The sequence below is a fragment of the Anoplopoma fimbria genome, chromosome 2 (genome assembly GCF_027596085.1).
Source record: "Anoplopoma fimbria isolate UVic2021 breed Golden Eagle Sablefish chromosome 2, Afim_UVic_2022, whole genome shotgun sequence".
Lineage (NCBI taxonomy): Eukaryota > Metazoa > Chordata > Actinopteri > Perciformes > Anoplopomatidae > Anoplopoma > Anoplopoma fimbria.
Window position 1 is genome coordinate 10151791 of NC_072450.1, and position 16155 is coordinate 10167945.

Here is a 16155-nt window from a genome sequence, read left to right on the forward strand (position 1 = left end):
CATATCTTGATATAGCCCTAAGTATGCTTACAGCTAAGTCCTGAAGACACTCCTGCCACTCTTAGCCTAATCAGGCCTGACCTGCTGTCGGCGCACTGGGCCGATAGACAGTCCATGCCGGACAGACCATTATCATTTTCAGAAGGCTTTCAGAAGGCCCTAGGTACCGCCGCTCCACCTTCCCCCCTCTCCACCTCTGATTGCAGGTTTCCTACTGGACAGGCACATGCTCTAACTGGGATAGTTAGTTAAACATTACATAAGTGGTTGGATCTGTGCCATGCTACTCTGGGAAGAATAAATTGTTTGTATGTCAGCAATGAAAGGTTCTCCATTAGTAAAGCAGATATATGTGCAATTATAATATCTATTTAATTTTAAATGATCAACCTCGATCCTGCTCAAATACCACATTTATTAATCTATACTGACAATAGATATGGGTACAGGACAGATCACATAGGCAGTTTGGATATAAATTAGACTACAATATTGTGTTCAGAGGGTTGCTCTGCTACACTATGGCTAAAATATACTGTCATGTGTAATGCTTTTTTTATATAAAAAAAATAAATAGAAAAAGCAAATACTTAAGTTTGTAACATTGTATTACCTTTTCTTGCTTGTACTCAACAGGTGGTGGTTTTCTGTGCTCATGTCCCCTCGCCTGGCTGGAATCGACCCAGGAACAGTTGGATTCATCCTGTTGGCTGAGAGCAGCCTCCAGCTGGGGCAGGAGGTCCGGCAGTAGTTCAGGAGGCTCCAGGCCCTCCAAGTCTCCATCCTGAGCCTCTGATGGCAGGATATTCTCACCCAAGGCTTGGTATCCATTAGTGTTTGTCGCCCCGCAGCTCTGGGGCTGCTCAGAGGGCAGCCGGCTGGCCATGCTGGGAAAGCAGTTCATTGACTCCCCAAACATCTCAGATGACTTGTTTCCCTGGGTTTCTCGGGAGCGACGTAGGGCCCGGAAAGCACATTCATCTGCCTGGTTCGACGGGTTCCTCACAACTGCTGCTGATGGAAACTGACATACTGTCCCTGGGAGCTCGGGCACAGTAGAAGTGAGGGGTGCAGTGGTGGTGTTGGGCATAGACACTGAGGCTGTGGACTGCTGACTGAGACTGGGTATTTCTGGCTCTCCAGGATAGGCAGGGTACTGAGCAGCTTGGTAAGCAGTGGCAGCACTGACTGAGCATGTGGGCAGGGAGTGAACCATAGATGACGAATGCATGGGGAAGGGCAGGTTCGGGTCTTCGGATCCTGATCCAGGAAAGGCTTGACCTCCCCTTGACAACTGGTAGCTACCCGGCTGAGGCTGCAAGCAAGGCCCACTCAGTGTAGCAGTTTGACTTTCCAAATAAGCCTTACTTGGCAAAGGCCTTGAATGGAACCTTGGTTCAGATAGTTGGTGCTGAACCTGCTGCGGAGTATGGTGAACTTGTTGTTGGCTCTGAGATTGCCCTCCCTGGTGAAAGGAGAAATTGTGATGCTGCTGTTGCTGCAGGGGCATAGTCTGTGTGTTAATGTGTTGGTGCTGCCGCTGGCTTAACAGATGTTGCTGATGTCTTTGCTGTTGCTGCAGCTGCTGCTGCATTCTGTGCTGCTGCTCCTGTTGTTGTTGTTGTTGTTGTTGTTGTTGACACGGGTGGTGGTGTTGTTGCTGCTGTGTTTGCTGTTGTCTGACATGCAGTTGCTGGTTGTGCAGTTGTTGCTGCTGTTGTTGCTGATGACAAAGCTGTTGTTGTTGTTGAGATAAGGGGTGGTACATATTCCCATTCTGGTCTTGGTTGCCCCACATTGGACTGCTGCTGTTACAGAACAGCCCATTGGATTGAGGTACTTGGCTCATGGCGGCATTATGGTATTGGCCATGCTGGTCTGCAATCATGCCACCACCTCCAACACCTGCGGCCCCAGGACCCGAAAATGGCTGCACCATAGGAGTCTGTGCCTTAATGCCAATGTAGTGACCCATCTGCTGACTGTAAGAAGGCATGGCTCGTTGGGTAGTAACTGGTGGCATCATGTCTTGGTGCTTCACTGGGTCTAGAGGCTCAACTTGGAGGGGCTCAAAATCAGCAGTGAGGTTTAGCTCATCCACAAGCGATGGTGCCGGGGGGAAGCCATCCTCGTCCAGCCCATCCAATCCTCCGACAAAGAGGTTGGGGTCATTAAAGAAGTCCATGGCCGAGCCCAGAGGGTAACTGGAACCTTTGGAACTCCACTGGATCCAAGCTGGTCCCAATGAGCCTCACTGTGAGCTACAGCATGTCCACACTATTGTGTCCCTTTTCAACAACAGAGGGGAGAAAAATATAAATTAAAACATTAGTATGAGCAGATGAAGACTGTGTGTGTGTCTACTAAGTAAGGTATAGTCTAGATCAGGGGTCCCTTAAAAAGTTTTTGTAGACATTTGTCATTCACATTTGTAAAAAAAATACTTTTATTTCACAATAATTGTCTGGTAAGCACTTGCTAGTATGCTAACATCAACATACGTTGTCACTGATTTAGCCAAACTTCTAAGAACTGCAACTTGTTTAATTGACAGCAGATTGGCAAACAATAATTTGTGTCAGAAGGGGTCGGGTCTGTGAATTTGATTGGATATAAATTTGAACAGATGTACAAAGTGATTTCAAAGCCACTTTTTAGCAAGCCACTCAGAAACGGGTTACGAGCTACGAGCTACTTGTTGGAAACCCCTGGTCTAGATAAACAAATCACATTTTGCAAACAAACTACAAGTTACTCATTAAAATAATCCAGCAGAAGCTCCCCACACACACAAATCATTTTCAGGCTGAGATGACATGACAATTTATCAAGTATTTCTCCCCACCAGATCTAAGTTTATCATCCATTTCATCATCTGTAATAAATGCTTGTAGGCTAGTAGAATAGGACGAATGCCCACTCAGTGTAAAAAATTAAAAAAAAGCTTTCAAACTTCAGGTAATGGCTGGGTCAAAGGGGTCTGGGGGAGACGGCTTTCATGTGTGTAACAAAGCAGCTGGTGCAAACCAACCGCCAGCCACCAGCAGGTGCATCTTCCTGTACCTACACCCCCCCCATTTAACACACGCATACACCAACACACCTCAACCCTCCACCCCCACAGCCACTGAAGCCGCCTGCCCTGCTACGGCAGAATGTGTGGGAGGTGCAAACAGCTGATAGAATTTCAACAGCCAGGGACAGAGACAGATGAGGTGCTTTAAGCGTGTGAGCGTGTGTGTGCGTGTGTGTGTTTGTGTAAGTGTTCTGCAACCACAGACCAGCGGAAGATGACAGAAGCTTACCCAGGTCAGTCATTATATGCTGAGTTGCTATGCACACAGGCAGGCACACAAAAGCACAAACATGCACAGCCATCTTTCCAGTATCTTAGTCTAACTTGTGGAGATACTTATCGTTTCATTAGCTAACATATATATCAAATGACAGGCTGAGAAGTGGTTAAACATGTAGCGGTTTTCACAACACCACTATTTTAAATACACTGGGCATTTAATAAGACATAATTAACTGTGACAGGCTCAACTACCACACATGACGTGTAATCGAAGGCCAGCGACTCACTCTGAAAGCAATGAGTATTTAATTACACTGGACATCGTGCCTGCAGTGGCAAATCCATAAAAAAGTGGCTAAACTTTTCTTCAATCCCAAAGCACATCACAGGGCAACAGACAATATTAAAAAAGGTAATTCCACAGTCTGCGCAAATAATTTGAAAACACTAATATTGTCAGGATTCTCATACTTGTCTGAGAGCTTACACTAAATGTGATTCTAATTGGCAATATTGAAATATTTAGGTTATTTTATGTTGTTAAAAAGTTATTTTGTTGAGGTGTAATGTAAAACCTGACACGTTAATCAAATGACTAAAAACATGAAGCCTAAACCAAAGTTAAATCATAAACTGAAGAATCAGAGGTAGGAAAATGCTCTACCAGTATCATATTAAAAGGTTCCTTCCGGGGCTCACTTTCATACCACCAGGCACGTACATCATCACTCTCCCCAACACCAACCACCATCAACAGGTCCCAATAACAATCTGCTCACACAAACATGAAGCCATTCCTGTCAATGAGGGTTGTGCCTCCAACTTTAACTGTACTCCTGTGGTTTACTATCCTGTTCATTGGGGAACATTGTGATGGTCTTGAAATGTGACATTACCACTGGTTAATTTTTTTTGGATGCTTCCCTTTAAAAATAGTCAACATACTCATTGTCTCACATTCAGTCATCTAGGAAAACATGAGGCATGTAAATCACTCTCTGAGAATATAGACAATACTAAATAAGGAAAATATTTATAATTGCCACATCTAAGCAGTTTGAGATAAAAAAAAGAAAAATCCCAGTCATACTCAAGTGATAATTACTCCATCTCTAGGTCTAGTAAAAGAGGTTTGAAAGTATGGACAGGTTTTTCTATGTGTTCTTGGGTTTCTGATGATAAAAGATACTCATTGAAGACATGAATTAATCATTCTGTGCCAAACACAAGGTCATTTAGTGTAGTAGAAGTGTGCTTGTGTCCTTTCATTTAAATCAGCACAACAACAAAAAAAAAACATGTGTTGAAACGAATTTGTGTTATTTGAAATGATTTTCTACACAGCCTATTTATTATGTTGTTAAGATAAGATAAGATAATCCTTTATTAGTCCCGCAGCGGGGAAATTTGCAGGCTTACAGCAGCATAGAGTTAAAGTGCACACAAGAGACATAGTAAAGAAAGACAAGATAAAAAATAAAAAATGAAAAAAATAAAATAAAATAAAATAAAAAAAACAAGTATTATAAATAAGCAATAAAAACAGTAGAAAAACACAATAACTGAAATATAATATTTACAGACAAGTGAATCTGAGACACAAAAAAATAGTTGAAAACTGAGGCAAAGAAAGCAGACCATTCCAGATGGATTTACAACAGTAATCTGAATGTTGAGCTGAAAGGGTTTGAAAAAAAAAATATGATACACTTCATGTCATCTTTTCTCATGTACCATGCATCATATTACTGAGCCTGCCAGCCAATCAACGCCCCAAGAGAGGGAAACCAATCCCCTATACCCAAATCACCTTCCAGCTGTTTCCTTCCTAATCATGACGTCGTAAGCACCTTCCATACACGTGCGACTCCTGCCTAATATCAACAACATCTCCGTGTTCATAACTTAACCCCGGAGCGTCGCCATTGAATCCTGGTGGAACCAAATGGCCATTTCTGCGCACCTCAAGTCGAACAACTTGTTGCAAAAAAAAAAAAAAAAAAAAACAAAAAAAAAAAAACCGCAACAATATTACCCGAAGAATAGAAAATTGCGTTTGGAACAAAGTAGCCTGACGTCAAATGTCTACCGTGACCGAACGTGCGTTTCATTTCAACGCGCGTTAAAAGGTTTTAAAATAGGAATAAAAAGCCTAGAATAGAATAGAAAACTTTACATTTAACAGTAGGAAACACTTGTTTTTTTTTAAAGCTGTGGTAAGTTTGATAAGAAGTGTTGCTTTCATTAAACAGACACCCCTCACCTCTCAAGTCCCAGCATCCTCTTCATCTTCACCCTCAGCCTCAGCAATGGCTTCAGCCCCTGTGGTCGCGGTGTTTGATAAGCCAGCGAGGCGACAATGTGTAAAGCACAAAAAAAATCAAATAAAAATAAAAAGAAGGAGAAGCATAAATGAATTACACGTGGGGCATTTCGTTTTACACCGGTGTCCGAGGCCTGTTGAGTTGGTCACACGTGCTCCTAAACCTCCACTTTGGAAAAGCACAGGATTCAAAAAAAAAAAAAAAAAAAAAAAAGGGTGTCGTGACGCTTCAACACGCAGCGGGAGGAAGAGGAGGAGGAGGATGAAGAGGTCGACAGTGATGGTGTCCGTGATAAAAAAAAAAAAAAAACTAGTGTGTTACCCCTCCTCGACAGTCTTTTCTTTATTATTTTTTTTTAATAATAAAATTGCCAGTTCCCGGGGTCCACATATAAGTGCGGTGCTGACTAAGCCCCCCGGCTGGTCGCTGTCAGTTCAGGACCCCCGATGACCAAAAGGACCCGACGCTACTTTGTATCCACGCGTAATTTCATTTTTTTCCTTTTGCAAAGTGCTACAAAGTATCGCGCGGCTTCCTATTTTTAACAAGTTTGGCAAGTCCTGTTCTTATTCATACCGGGAAGAAAGAAAGAAGGAAAGAAGGAAAGAAATAAAGATAGATAGATAGACAGGCAGATAGATAGATAGATAGATAGATAGATAGATAGATAGATAGATAGACAGATAGATAGATAGACACTCTCTCTCTCTCTCAGCGGGGCGGTGTGTCATCAGACAGCTGAGGCGAGCCTCGCCGTGAGTGTCAGCAATTTGACAGCTCCTAGTCTGAATGAAACGCTACCACTCCAGATCCAAACATCTCCCCAAATAAACCACACGAAGGAAAGTGTGATTCCTTACCTGCGGCGAACACCAAAGTTAAACTCCAGACGTCGTGTGTGTACGCAGTGTTGTTGTTGTTTTTTTTGTTTTTTTTAAGGGCGAACTTGTGACTGTGTTGTTAGTTGTACTCCTGCTGGCGACCGCGGCGCAGCGGCTCTACTGCTGCTGCTGCTGCTGCTGACGTGACGGAGTGATAACACCTCCTTTGCATATTAGTGACCTCCTCCCTGATTGGTGCGCCCGAGAAATTTGGCTCAATTTGGCCTTTTACGCGTGGAATTGAAAACCGGTTCCCAGGACGCGTGTGCTTCCCGTGCAGCGTCGCACCCGGACAACTCCGGAAAGCGGATGATTTAATCGCGGTTTCGTGCGTAAAGTTACCCCGCGTTGACAGAGTGCATAAGATGGCCGCGTACGAGCCAGAGCCAATCAGGAGAGGTTTTACTTTTCGCACATGCACCGGAGTCTCTCCACTATGCAAAGAGGACATGGGTGGGTGCGCGGCTCTGCACTGTGGGTACATGTTGACCTCTGCTGGCTGATTGGGCAACATACTGCTCTAAAATCTAGTCTTTTCCACTTTGGACTATTTTACTTGTCTTCAATAAATAGCATGCCCATATTGACATTTTTCATCTTTCATTTTCATAGAAATATGTCCTGATTTTGCCAGTGACCCCAGGTATTATGCAAGGCTTCCTCAATATATCAATTAAATATTAATATATTCATAAAAAAAAAATGTCGAAGCAGAACAGAATATTCTCTCATGCCTATCATTCAATAATACTAAGTCCTAAATACGGTAGTCTTTGGTAGCCTAACTGTGGGATTGGATATTGGTGAACATGGTGTGAGTAGTGACCACTACTATTGTATAAATGTTTACAGGTGAAACATCACTCTTGTGTAGATCAAATACAAATGTAGCTTGAAAATGATCTTTACCAAATCCCAAAATGTCTGAACAGTGTGTAATGTTTGCACTGCATCAGATATTTCAGGTTGAATGCTGTAAGTAAAACCCATTCATGCTAAAAAATTTCCAGAACAAAAGAATTACAATTTTTTGATCAGTTTATTGATTTCAGAGAAAAGCCTTTAAACCTCATGTCATTTATGCATTAATGCCTTTCACAAACTGGAGCAGGAATGGGTCCGTATGCAACACATTGAAACTCACAAGTTGTAAGAGGTCAAAAATCGCAAAGATCAATGTGTGAAGTCACGTCCTTGCCTTTCACAGCAGCTATAAATAGATCTAAAGGGTTTCAGCACCATATCTGCTATTCTGATACAGTCATTTCCTTCTGGGGTTCCCACACATTTTTTAAAAATACCATCCTCTTCCCACACCCTTAGTTTTACAATATTTGCATATTGAAAGTGGCTGGGCATTATTACTAACAATTAAGCCAGAGCCCTTTACAGAAGAAGACATTACATACAACACAACATTTATCTGGCACAATGGAAAAGGTGTATTCTTGTAACTGGACAAAAATAAATGTTGTGGTACTCAGAAAACTAGTTGATAACTTAACCTTATCCAAATACATTTCTGATTTTCCTTCAGACTTATGTGGGAATTCTGCATAATTTCTTCAACTTTAACTTGTGTAAAATTTGCAAAGGAAACCAAAGAAATCAAATTAGAAAATCCAAGCATCAAAGCACACAGCTCTTAAAGTCAAAGCAGCTTAGCACAGCATCCATTATTTACAACCCAGACCTTTAATAACCAACAGCCCAAAGGTACAGAAAACATTCAAAATCATTAAAACCAGACAAAATAAAAAACATGTATGTAGTTATCTTTTAAAACCATACTTGCCTGCTCTGCTTTATATATATATATATTTTTTTTTATTAGGAACTATGTAAGACAATAGCTTACACAGTGGGTTTAACAAGAAATCATTGTCCAATAAGAAACAATAAAACATATCATGTCAATCTAATTGGTTAATGAGAGGGGAGTTTCATTCACACATCTGTGACTGACAACATTCCAAGTCTGACAAATAAAACAGTCCTGAGCCAATTCCAATAAGTGGTAGAGATCATGTAGTCCACTATACTTACCGTATGAATGCTTTGCTCATACTTTTCAGCTCCTTTTTGGGACAGCATGTTGTATCACCTAGCCCAAGATGTGCATGGTTCTGAAAAATCTAAATGACAAAAGCTCTTTGATTGCATCGCAGCCTAAATGATGTTGCTGGGACATCCATTTGTCGATTTACATATAATACAAACTTTGTATCCTTATTCTAAAGCTGTTCGAGGAGATGCCTACAAAGCTTTTAAAGCCGAGCAATAATGAGGAGATTTAACATGAAGTTCTCCCAACTGTTTCGAGGATCCAGTTCACTTAAACAGCCGAGGCAGGCCGATGCATCCGATGCATGGGCCTCCCTCTAGTGGCCGCTGCGTTGACAGTGCAGGCTCAGCTCTGGGAAGGAGTGTCATCTTTGCTGAAGGGCTGTGTTGATCCAGGCTTCACCCAAGACAGCCCGGACACCTGTGTTCCCTTGTGGTGATCCTCAGGTCGTCTCTAGAGCAACAGAGGGAAATTAGAAGTTACACAACTGTAGCAGCTCTAACCAATCAAAATACTCACACTGCAGCTTAACCCAAAACCTTAAGGTTTTTATTCTGGGAGCAGAACTGCAGCAGGCTGCACTTTCTTGCTCCTATACAATCAAAAAACAGTTGACTCTTGTGGATTCCAAAAAATAAAATAACGTACCTTGTATGTGAACATTCGATCTTTTGCTTCCTCATGAACAGCTGGGTTCCATGGAGAAAAACTGTCAAATGGACAAGAGTGGCAATGTGAGCCTTACAGGGTTTGTTGTCTTGTTGCTGAATGTTAAAAATGGGGACAGTTTAACCAACCTTATTGCGTACGGATCATCCATCTTGGGCTGGTCAAAAAGATGACTGTTGCATAATGTCACACTATCCACCACTTTGCTTTTGAACAACTGCACATCCTTTTCATATCTGAAATAAAGTAATAAAAAAAGTATGCTTTATGACACATCGGTTATAACTTAAGCCTAAAACAAATCCAAACAGATTTGTTGCCATGTGGCTCTGCAATATGGACAGCCAAGAAAAAACAGAGCGACATGTACAAAGCTGCGGCACAGACTGGACCTCCTGGTAACTCATTTATTAGAGTAGTGATTTTTTTTTGATCTGATGCCAAATGCCTGTACACAATATTCATGATATAACTGGATTCTTTTACTTTCTATGTTAAAAAGAAATTACAAATATTGCCCAATGCAACAGCATCACAAACTATAGTATTCAAAATGACTGTACAGTTGAAGTAAAAATTCTCTAAAACAGTTTGAACAAAAATTGACGATTATAACCTTCATTAAGGTATGACTTATTGTAGGACTGTTGTATTAGACAGCATTCATGTAAGCTAGGTGTACCTAATAAACTGGTATGTTAGTTTATTTCACAGCAGACATTTTGGCATGTCATCAGAAAAAGCAAAGGTGAAATTGAGCACATTAGCAACGACATCATTTAGGTGAGCTAGTACGAATGTCCTTGTATTGTGCGTGTTGGCTCACTGGCATGGCTTACTAGGACACTCGATGGAACTGAGCAATCATTAATACGATTTGATTCACCTCCTGCTAGGACAAGCACGAGGCTAAAAACAAGTGAAAGGAGGCTCGGACACTCACAGCACAGCAGCTTCTGGGTTGAGTGGTTCCGTGGTATTGATCTTGTAGAAAATTGTACGTGCGTACATCAAGACTTGCCAGATGTGGTTGTGATTCCGTCTACAAGAACAAAATACAAGGAGTTGACAACATCATTAATATGAGTGAATGACATCACTTGATGATCCTCTTATGATGCGAGAAAGGATATGCTCTTTTTACTTGACCACCACTAAACGTAAACTCTACCATCATAGATTTGAAGTTACACTCATAACCTTGTGTTAGAATTTGAGATAAGGGGACTATTTCAAGATTTTTCACATTTTTTTCCTTTCAGTTATTCCGTTTGGTCCAAAAGTTCACTTTGTAGTCAATGTTCAGCTGAGTAAACTATCCAAGAGAAGCACTGACCAAGCTGGACTGGCTCAGCGGGGATGAGGTGGTGAGTTGGGGCAGGCGGCATTTAGTACACAAAACTAATAAATTAGTTTTCACTTAAATATTCATGTTTTAAAAAGAATAGAGTAATTAATATAGAGTAAATTGAAAATGTGTAAAAGCAGAGAGCATACCTCCATTTGGTGAAAGCTCTTCTGACATCAAGCTCTCCAGACACAGGGTCAACAAGAGGATGGAAGACTGGGATGTCAAATACTAATTTCTGAAACAAAGCATAAGGATGAGAAGGTTATGAATGTTCTCTAACACAAAATGTTGTTTCCAAGATCACTGGTCAACCATCATTTGTTATGTCTGTCAAGAGTTCTAGTTTTATGTAGTTTAACAGTTTAAATATGACTGAACACATTTCCAAATGACAGTTTTAGATATTTTAAAAGATTCATCTTATTTTTCTAAACGTCTGCCAACCTGGAAAAATCTTCAAAATTCGCACAAATGCTTTATGACTCGATGCCTGATTTTTTTTTCTGTAAAAAGGTAAACAACAAAAATATGAACAATATACTTACAGGACACTCTCCATCTGGATAGTTATCTGGAATATACACGGTGAACTTGAAGACTCCATCCTGGTACAAGCCGTGTCTGATGAATATGACCCCAAACCACACTAAACAGTGGGAGACACGGGGTATTTCAGAATCTTTACCTCCATCAACAGTCATGAATCATGCAAAAAATCAACCAATGTCAATAAACAGAACATTTAGTTTTAAATTAGTTATAATTTGCAAGGTATGTTGAGCATTTAAGAAAGAATCCATGAGAAGCAACATGTTATTAGTGTAAATATGAAAAAGGCATGAACTTTAAAAAGGAGGTCCTTACTTAGTGCTGATTTGTAGGACGGCTGGACATAAATTCCAGGGAGTTTCTGCTTAATCACTAGTGTGCTGTAGGTCACATGACAAGAAATGAGATCAATACAAAAGCAAGAGACACATGCATGGAATGTATTTTCTTCTTTAGTAGCAAATTGAACGGATCTTTTTAACCCAGTTTTATACAGAATATGCCCATGTGTTTTATAAGCAAGTGCTACCAACATATTTTAAAAAGGAACTCCAAATGTTAACATTATAACAACATAATGTGATAAGAGCCAAGGGAATAAAAACAAATACAATGAACTTTTAATTTGGACAGTGGTCCAATACTTACAACTCAGCCAGCAGAGAGTACTCCAAGTAAAAGGGACCATATGAAGCGTGTGTGCCATTGGCTGACTGGGCTGGGGTGCCCGTTGATGCAGGCTTGGTAATGGGGGTTGCATTTTTAGGAATGGGTGGAAGCTGCTTTCTGCCAAAGGACAACCGTGCTGGGCTGGCTCTCTGCTCACCATGCCCACTCTGTTCCTCGCTGTCAGTCCTCTGCTGTTTTGTAGGAGAAATATAACAGAAATCTCAACACATCAGCTGTAATGAAGAAAAAAAACCCAGCTATGTGAAAAAGCAGGCAGAAGGAAGGTCTTTAGAGCCGAATAAGGGAGGATATAGCTTGAGCCATTATGCACACTCAAAAGTAGACCAATGACTCAGGTTAGTAAGTTAACCATGTGCTGTGACCAACATTTCAGGTTACACTGCCCATCTAGTCTAGTTTGCAGCTTATCAGGAAGCAATGTCTAAATGAGAGCAAGCACTACCAAGTACAGCTATCAATGTTTCTTACTGATGCTGTTCAGAACGATACAAGTAGTTACAGTACAGTCACGGTACACATCGAGCAAACAGCATCAGGAAGCCACAACGAACGCTGATGATGATGATTACAACTAGTATGCCAGGAATGTTTGCAGTGGATAGTGTGCTGATGCATTAGATTTAGACTACACTGAAGCCAGACTTGACCACATGATGTTTGAAATGATCCTTTGACTAAGCAGGAAAAAATTAACTCACGTCACACCCATGCTCAAGGTACACTGTCTGCCTCCTCCATTCCTCTACCGGGTGTCACCAGCATGCCAAAATGTACATCCTGTCCACTTTGTTTGCGGAAATTCAGTCTAGCACTAGCTAACTGTACTTAACCACAGACATTAGAAATGATTACCCCTAATCTGAGAGAGGGTGGGTTCTAGTCAACAAAATACACAGTTTCAGTCATAATTTACATTTGATTTAAAGAAAATAGCCATTTTAAAAAGTAAATTTCCTTTCAAAGAATGAGTAGGACCACACCCTCAACTAAAGTATTAATAATTCCAGTTCACCGAGAATCCTAGGAAAATAAAAACAAGTTGAAACAGGTGCAGACAAAGACCTCGAACAAATAAAAAGGCTGCTAAAAAAACAAACATTTTTTAGTTAAAACAAAAGTAACTGAAAATGAACCAGCTTTCTCAAATATCAAATGATTGTGGTCTAAAATGTTAAACATAACTGCAACTGCTGAGTACAGACACATCATCTTCATATGTGCTGAGTGTTGTTGACGCTGATAGTATTCTGCTTAATTGGGAGATAAAGTCACAACTTCATGACACAAGTCAGTTTAATCTCCCCTGGTTTTTCAACAACCATATACAATTTACATAGGATGCCCTACGACCATGAAAGATCCACTAACATATTGTACAGTTTAGGGTTCTCAGTAGTTGTGAAGAATGTCCAAATGTGTGTATATAATATAGATACTGTATATGAATCTCATTTATTGTTTTTGTTCTTAGGCCCATGTATGATCATGCTGTAGTTTGCATTTGCAACATGTTGTTATCAATACAAAAAAAATGTTTTTGGCATAGTGAAAGTATTATTCTACCATCATACCTACCATGTTCTTAAAAATGAAAATAAGTTCAATGTCTAGCCTGTCATATGAACATTGTACAACATATTCCATTACATTACAGTCATTTAGCAGATGCTTTTATCCAAAGTGACTTACAATAAGTGTATTCAACATAGGTATTCAAGAGAACTACTAGGTATTCAAGAGAACTACTAGTCACCAGAAGTCATAAGTGAATCTCCTTTTTTAAACAAGCATCTAATAGCATAAACCAGAGCAAAAGTACAGTGCAGAAACAAACTAATACGAATACAATAAGTGCAACAAACTAATACGAATACAATAAGTGCAACAAACTAATACAATAAGAGCAACAAACTAATACGAATACAATAAGTGAAACAAACTAATATGAATACAATAAGTGCAACAGACTAATAAGAATACAATAAGTGAAACAGACCAATACAATAAGTGCAACAAACTAATACGAATACAATAAGTGAAACAAACTAATACGAATACAATAAGTGCAACAAACTAATACGAATACAATAAGTGCAACAAACTAATACGAATACAATAAGTGCAACAAACTAATACGAATACAATAAGTGCTAAGTGTAAGGCTCATATTATAGTTCAATGTCTAGCCTGTCATATGAACATTGTGTAACACATTATAGTTCAATGTGTTTAACTTTACCTTACGGCTTGTATTGGCAGACATGCTCCAGAATGGGTTTAAGTTCATTCCTCATTCAGAGGTTTAGAATGGTGTCCCTCTTCTCTCTCTATGTAGGTCCCACGACAAGGGCTGTCCAGGCCATCCAACACTGTGATGGAAAAAAAGAAAAGAAGAAGAAACTTGAAACAAGAGACTGGTGCTGCAGGTCAGGTATACTGCACACAAACAACTGGTACACATGCACATCTGATGCTCTTATGTCATATAGATTACACTACAGCAATGCTTCATATCAAACTGTCTTCACATTAAGTGCTCATGTAGAACAACATGATGGGAAGTGAGGAACTGTTTGGGTTAATTCACCTGAACTTATGTCAGAACGCCGGAGAGAGTTTTTTTTACTATCAATAAAGCCTGTTAAAACACAAAAAAACCCGATGTATTGATCCGATGAGCTAGAAGAATCTGTGTAAAATATTTTAATATATTTAACCTTTTAAGGTCCTGTTCTGCTCACTCACTCACTACCTGCTTAATAAATACCAGTTGTCAGACCTGTCTCTGATGCTGATCTGATTTTAAGTAGCATTTTGATCCTTTTTGAAAGAAACTTAACAATTAGTTGCATTTTGTTTAAATCCATTTCAACAGATAACAGGACAGAGTTTCATATTTACTCATAACTTCATTTTAACATTGCATGTTCAATTATAAAGTATTTCATAAGTTCTTGGGGCTGCTGAAACTGCAAGCTATTGAAAATACCTGAGGCGTGTATGGCTGTACTGTGTATTATGATATTAACAGTTCCTTGGTCATAACATTTCCATGATTATAAGATGTGTGTTCACTTCTTTTTCTTTGTTTTTGTTGATGAGGTTGACTTAAAAAAAAAAAATGTTTTAAGTGAGCTGGCTGCTTGGTGCCACATTTCTTCAGGTTACACAACTTATTATTATTATATTCCTTTATTGATCCCCATGGGGGAAATTCAAGTGTTGCAGCAGCTCAACTACACAGACACAGACAATAAATACACATACTATACAACTACACAGACAATAAATACACATACTATACAACTACACAGACAATAAATACACATACTATACAACTACACAGACAATAAATACACATACTACACAACTACACAGACAACTACACAGACAATAAATACACATACTATACAACTACACAGACAATAAATACACATACTATACAACAAAATAAAGATAGAGATAACTTCACTTAGAACAAATCTTTTGTCTACCTCTGTCTGAAATCAAGGAAACATTGTCTACAATTGATATCATTGAAAACTGCGTATGTGATGTGTGAGCTTGACGGGCTAATTGTTGTTTGGTCACTGTTGATTTCACTGACATCTTGATATTTTCATGGTCACTTCATGGTAGCTGTGTGCTAGCTTGGCTGGTTTCATGAAGTTATGCTAGCATTTGTATTGCTATCGACGTCTAAACAGTCAGCTGTGTGGCTGGTGAACTAATGCTTCCTGTAGGGTGTTTAAATCTCTACAACATGTGCTATTAATATCGAGGCATTTGTGACAGGATATCGAGTTGTGGCATCATTCACCATAACAGTGCTAGCGCATTAGCTTTCAATGCTACATTTGGCGTTGCCTACACATTTTCTAACGTTATTCCTTTAATTTTAACCCTTGAGAAAACATAGCTCATTATTGCAACTCACCGTATTTGCCAGAGAGCTGTAAAAAGACCCTTTTAACAGAGGTGTTAACGTGTGTCCCGGTGTAGTTTTCGCTGAAACTGCTCAGCTGCTCGTCATTCCTTTAAGTGTCATACCGGCTAACTAGCTAGCATTGGCTAGCTAAATCATTTGACAGACACAGAAAACAGAGTTCACTCTAACTTTAGCGAGGGGGCGTTTCGGTGTGTGGCTACGCGTTCTTATTGGTCTACCGGGATGAATGCTCGTATTTGATTTGCTGGTGCTTGCATCACGTGACAGGGGGAAAAGCAGCTGATGGAACCAGTGTTTGCTGTCAATCAAACCGTGAGTACGGTTGCTCTTTTTTTCTTTTGTGAAAGAAGACAGAAAAATACGAGGATTTTATTTTTGT

The 16155-nt window shown here is 39.9% G+C and overlaps 2 protein-coding genes across 8 annotated transcripts in view; both read right to left on the minus strand.

Annotated features, from left to right (window-relative positions):
- Positions 1 to 6778, minus strand: part of chd9 (chromodomain helicase DNA binding protein 9) — a 71806-nt gene extending 65028 nt beyond the window's left edge. For 4 of the 6 annotated variants that reach the window (XM_054614367.1, XM_054614359.1, XM_054614351.1 and 1 more), the window contains exons 1-2: positions 5562 to 5798; positions 614 to 2288 (exon numbers count right to left, since the gene is read on the minus strand). In XM_054614367.1, coding sequence (XP_054470342.1) covers positions 614 to 2185 — 1572 coding nt within the window. In that variant the 5' untranslated portion in view covers positions 2186 to 2288; positions 5562 to 5798. Of the gene's footprint in view, positions 1 to 613; positions 2289 to 5561; positions 5799 to 6482 lie in introns of those variants that run through there. The other 2 variants (XM_054614344.1, XM_054614387.1) reach the window with 2 other exon arrangements.
- Positions 6779 to 7540: 762 nt separating this feature from the next.
- On the minus strand, positions 7541 to 15910 carry aktip (akt interacting protein). 2 transcript variants are annotated; one of them, XM_054614407.1, is made up of 10 exons: positions 15765 to 15910; positions 14067 to 14196; positions 11786 to 11994; positions 11453 to 11517; positions 11134 to 11234; positions 10735 to 10823; positions 10181 to 10279; positions 9366 to 9473; positions 9217 to 9277; positions 7541 to 9021 (listed from the first exon to the last, which is right to left on the minus strand). In XM_054614407.1, the coding sequence occupies exons 2-10, from the start codon at positions 14112 to 14114 to the stop codon at positions 8914 to 8916; spliced, it is 888 nt and encodes a 295-aa protein (XP_054470382.1). In that variant the 5' UTR covers positions 14115 to 14196; positions 15765 to 15910; the 3' UTR covers positions 7541 to 8913. The 2 variants fall into 2 exon arrangements, with proteins under 2 accessions (XP_054470382.1, XP_054470373.1); XM_054614398.1 differs by having other exon boundaries at positions 11786 to 11997.
- Positions 15911 to 16155: the final 245 nt, after the last annotated feature.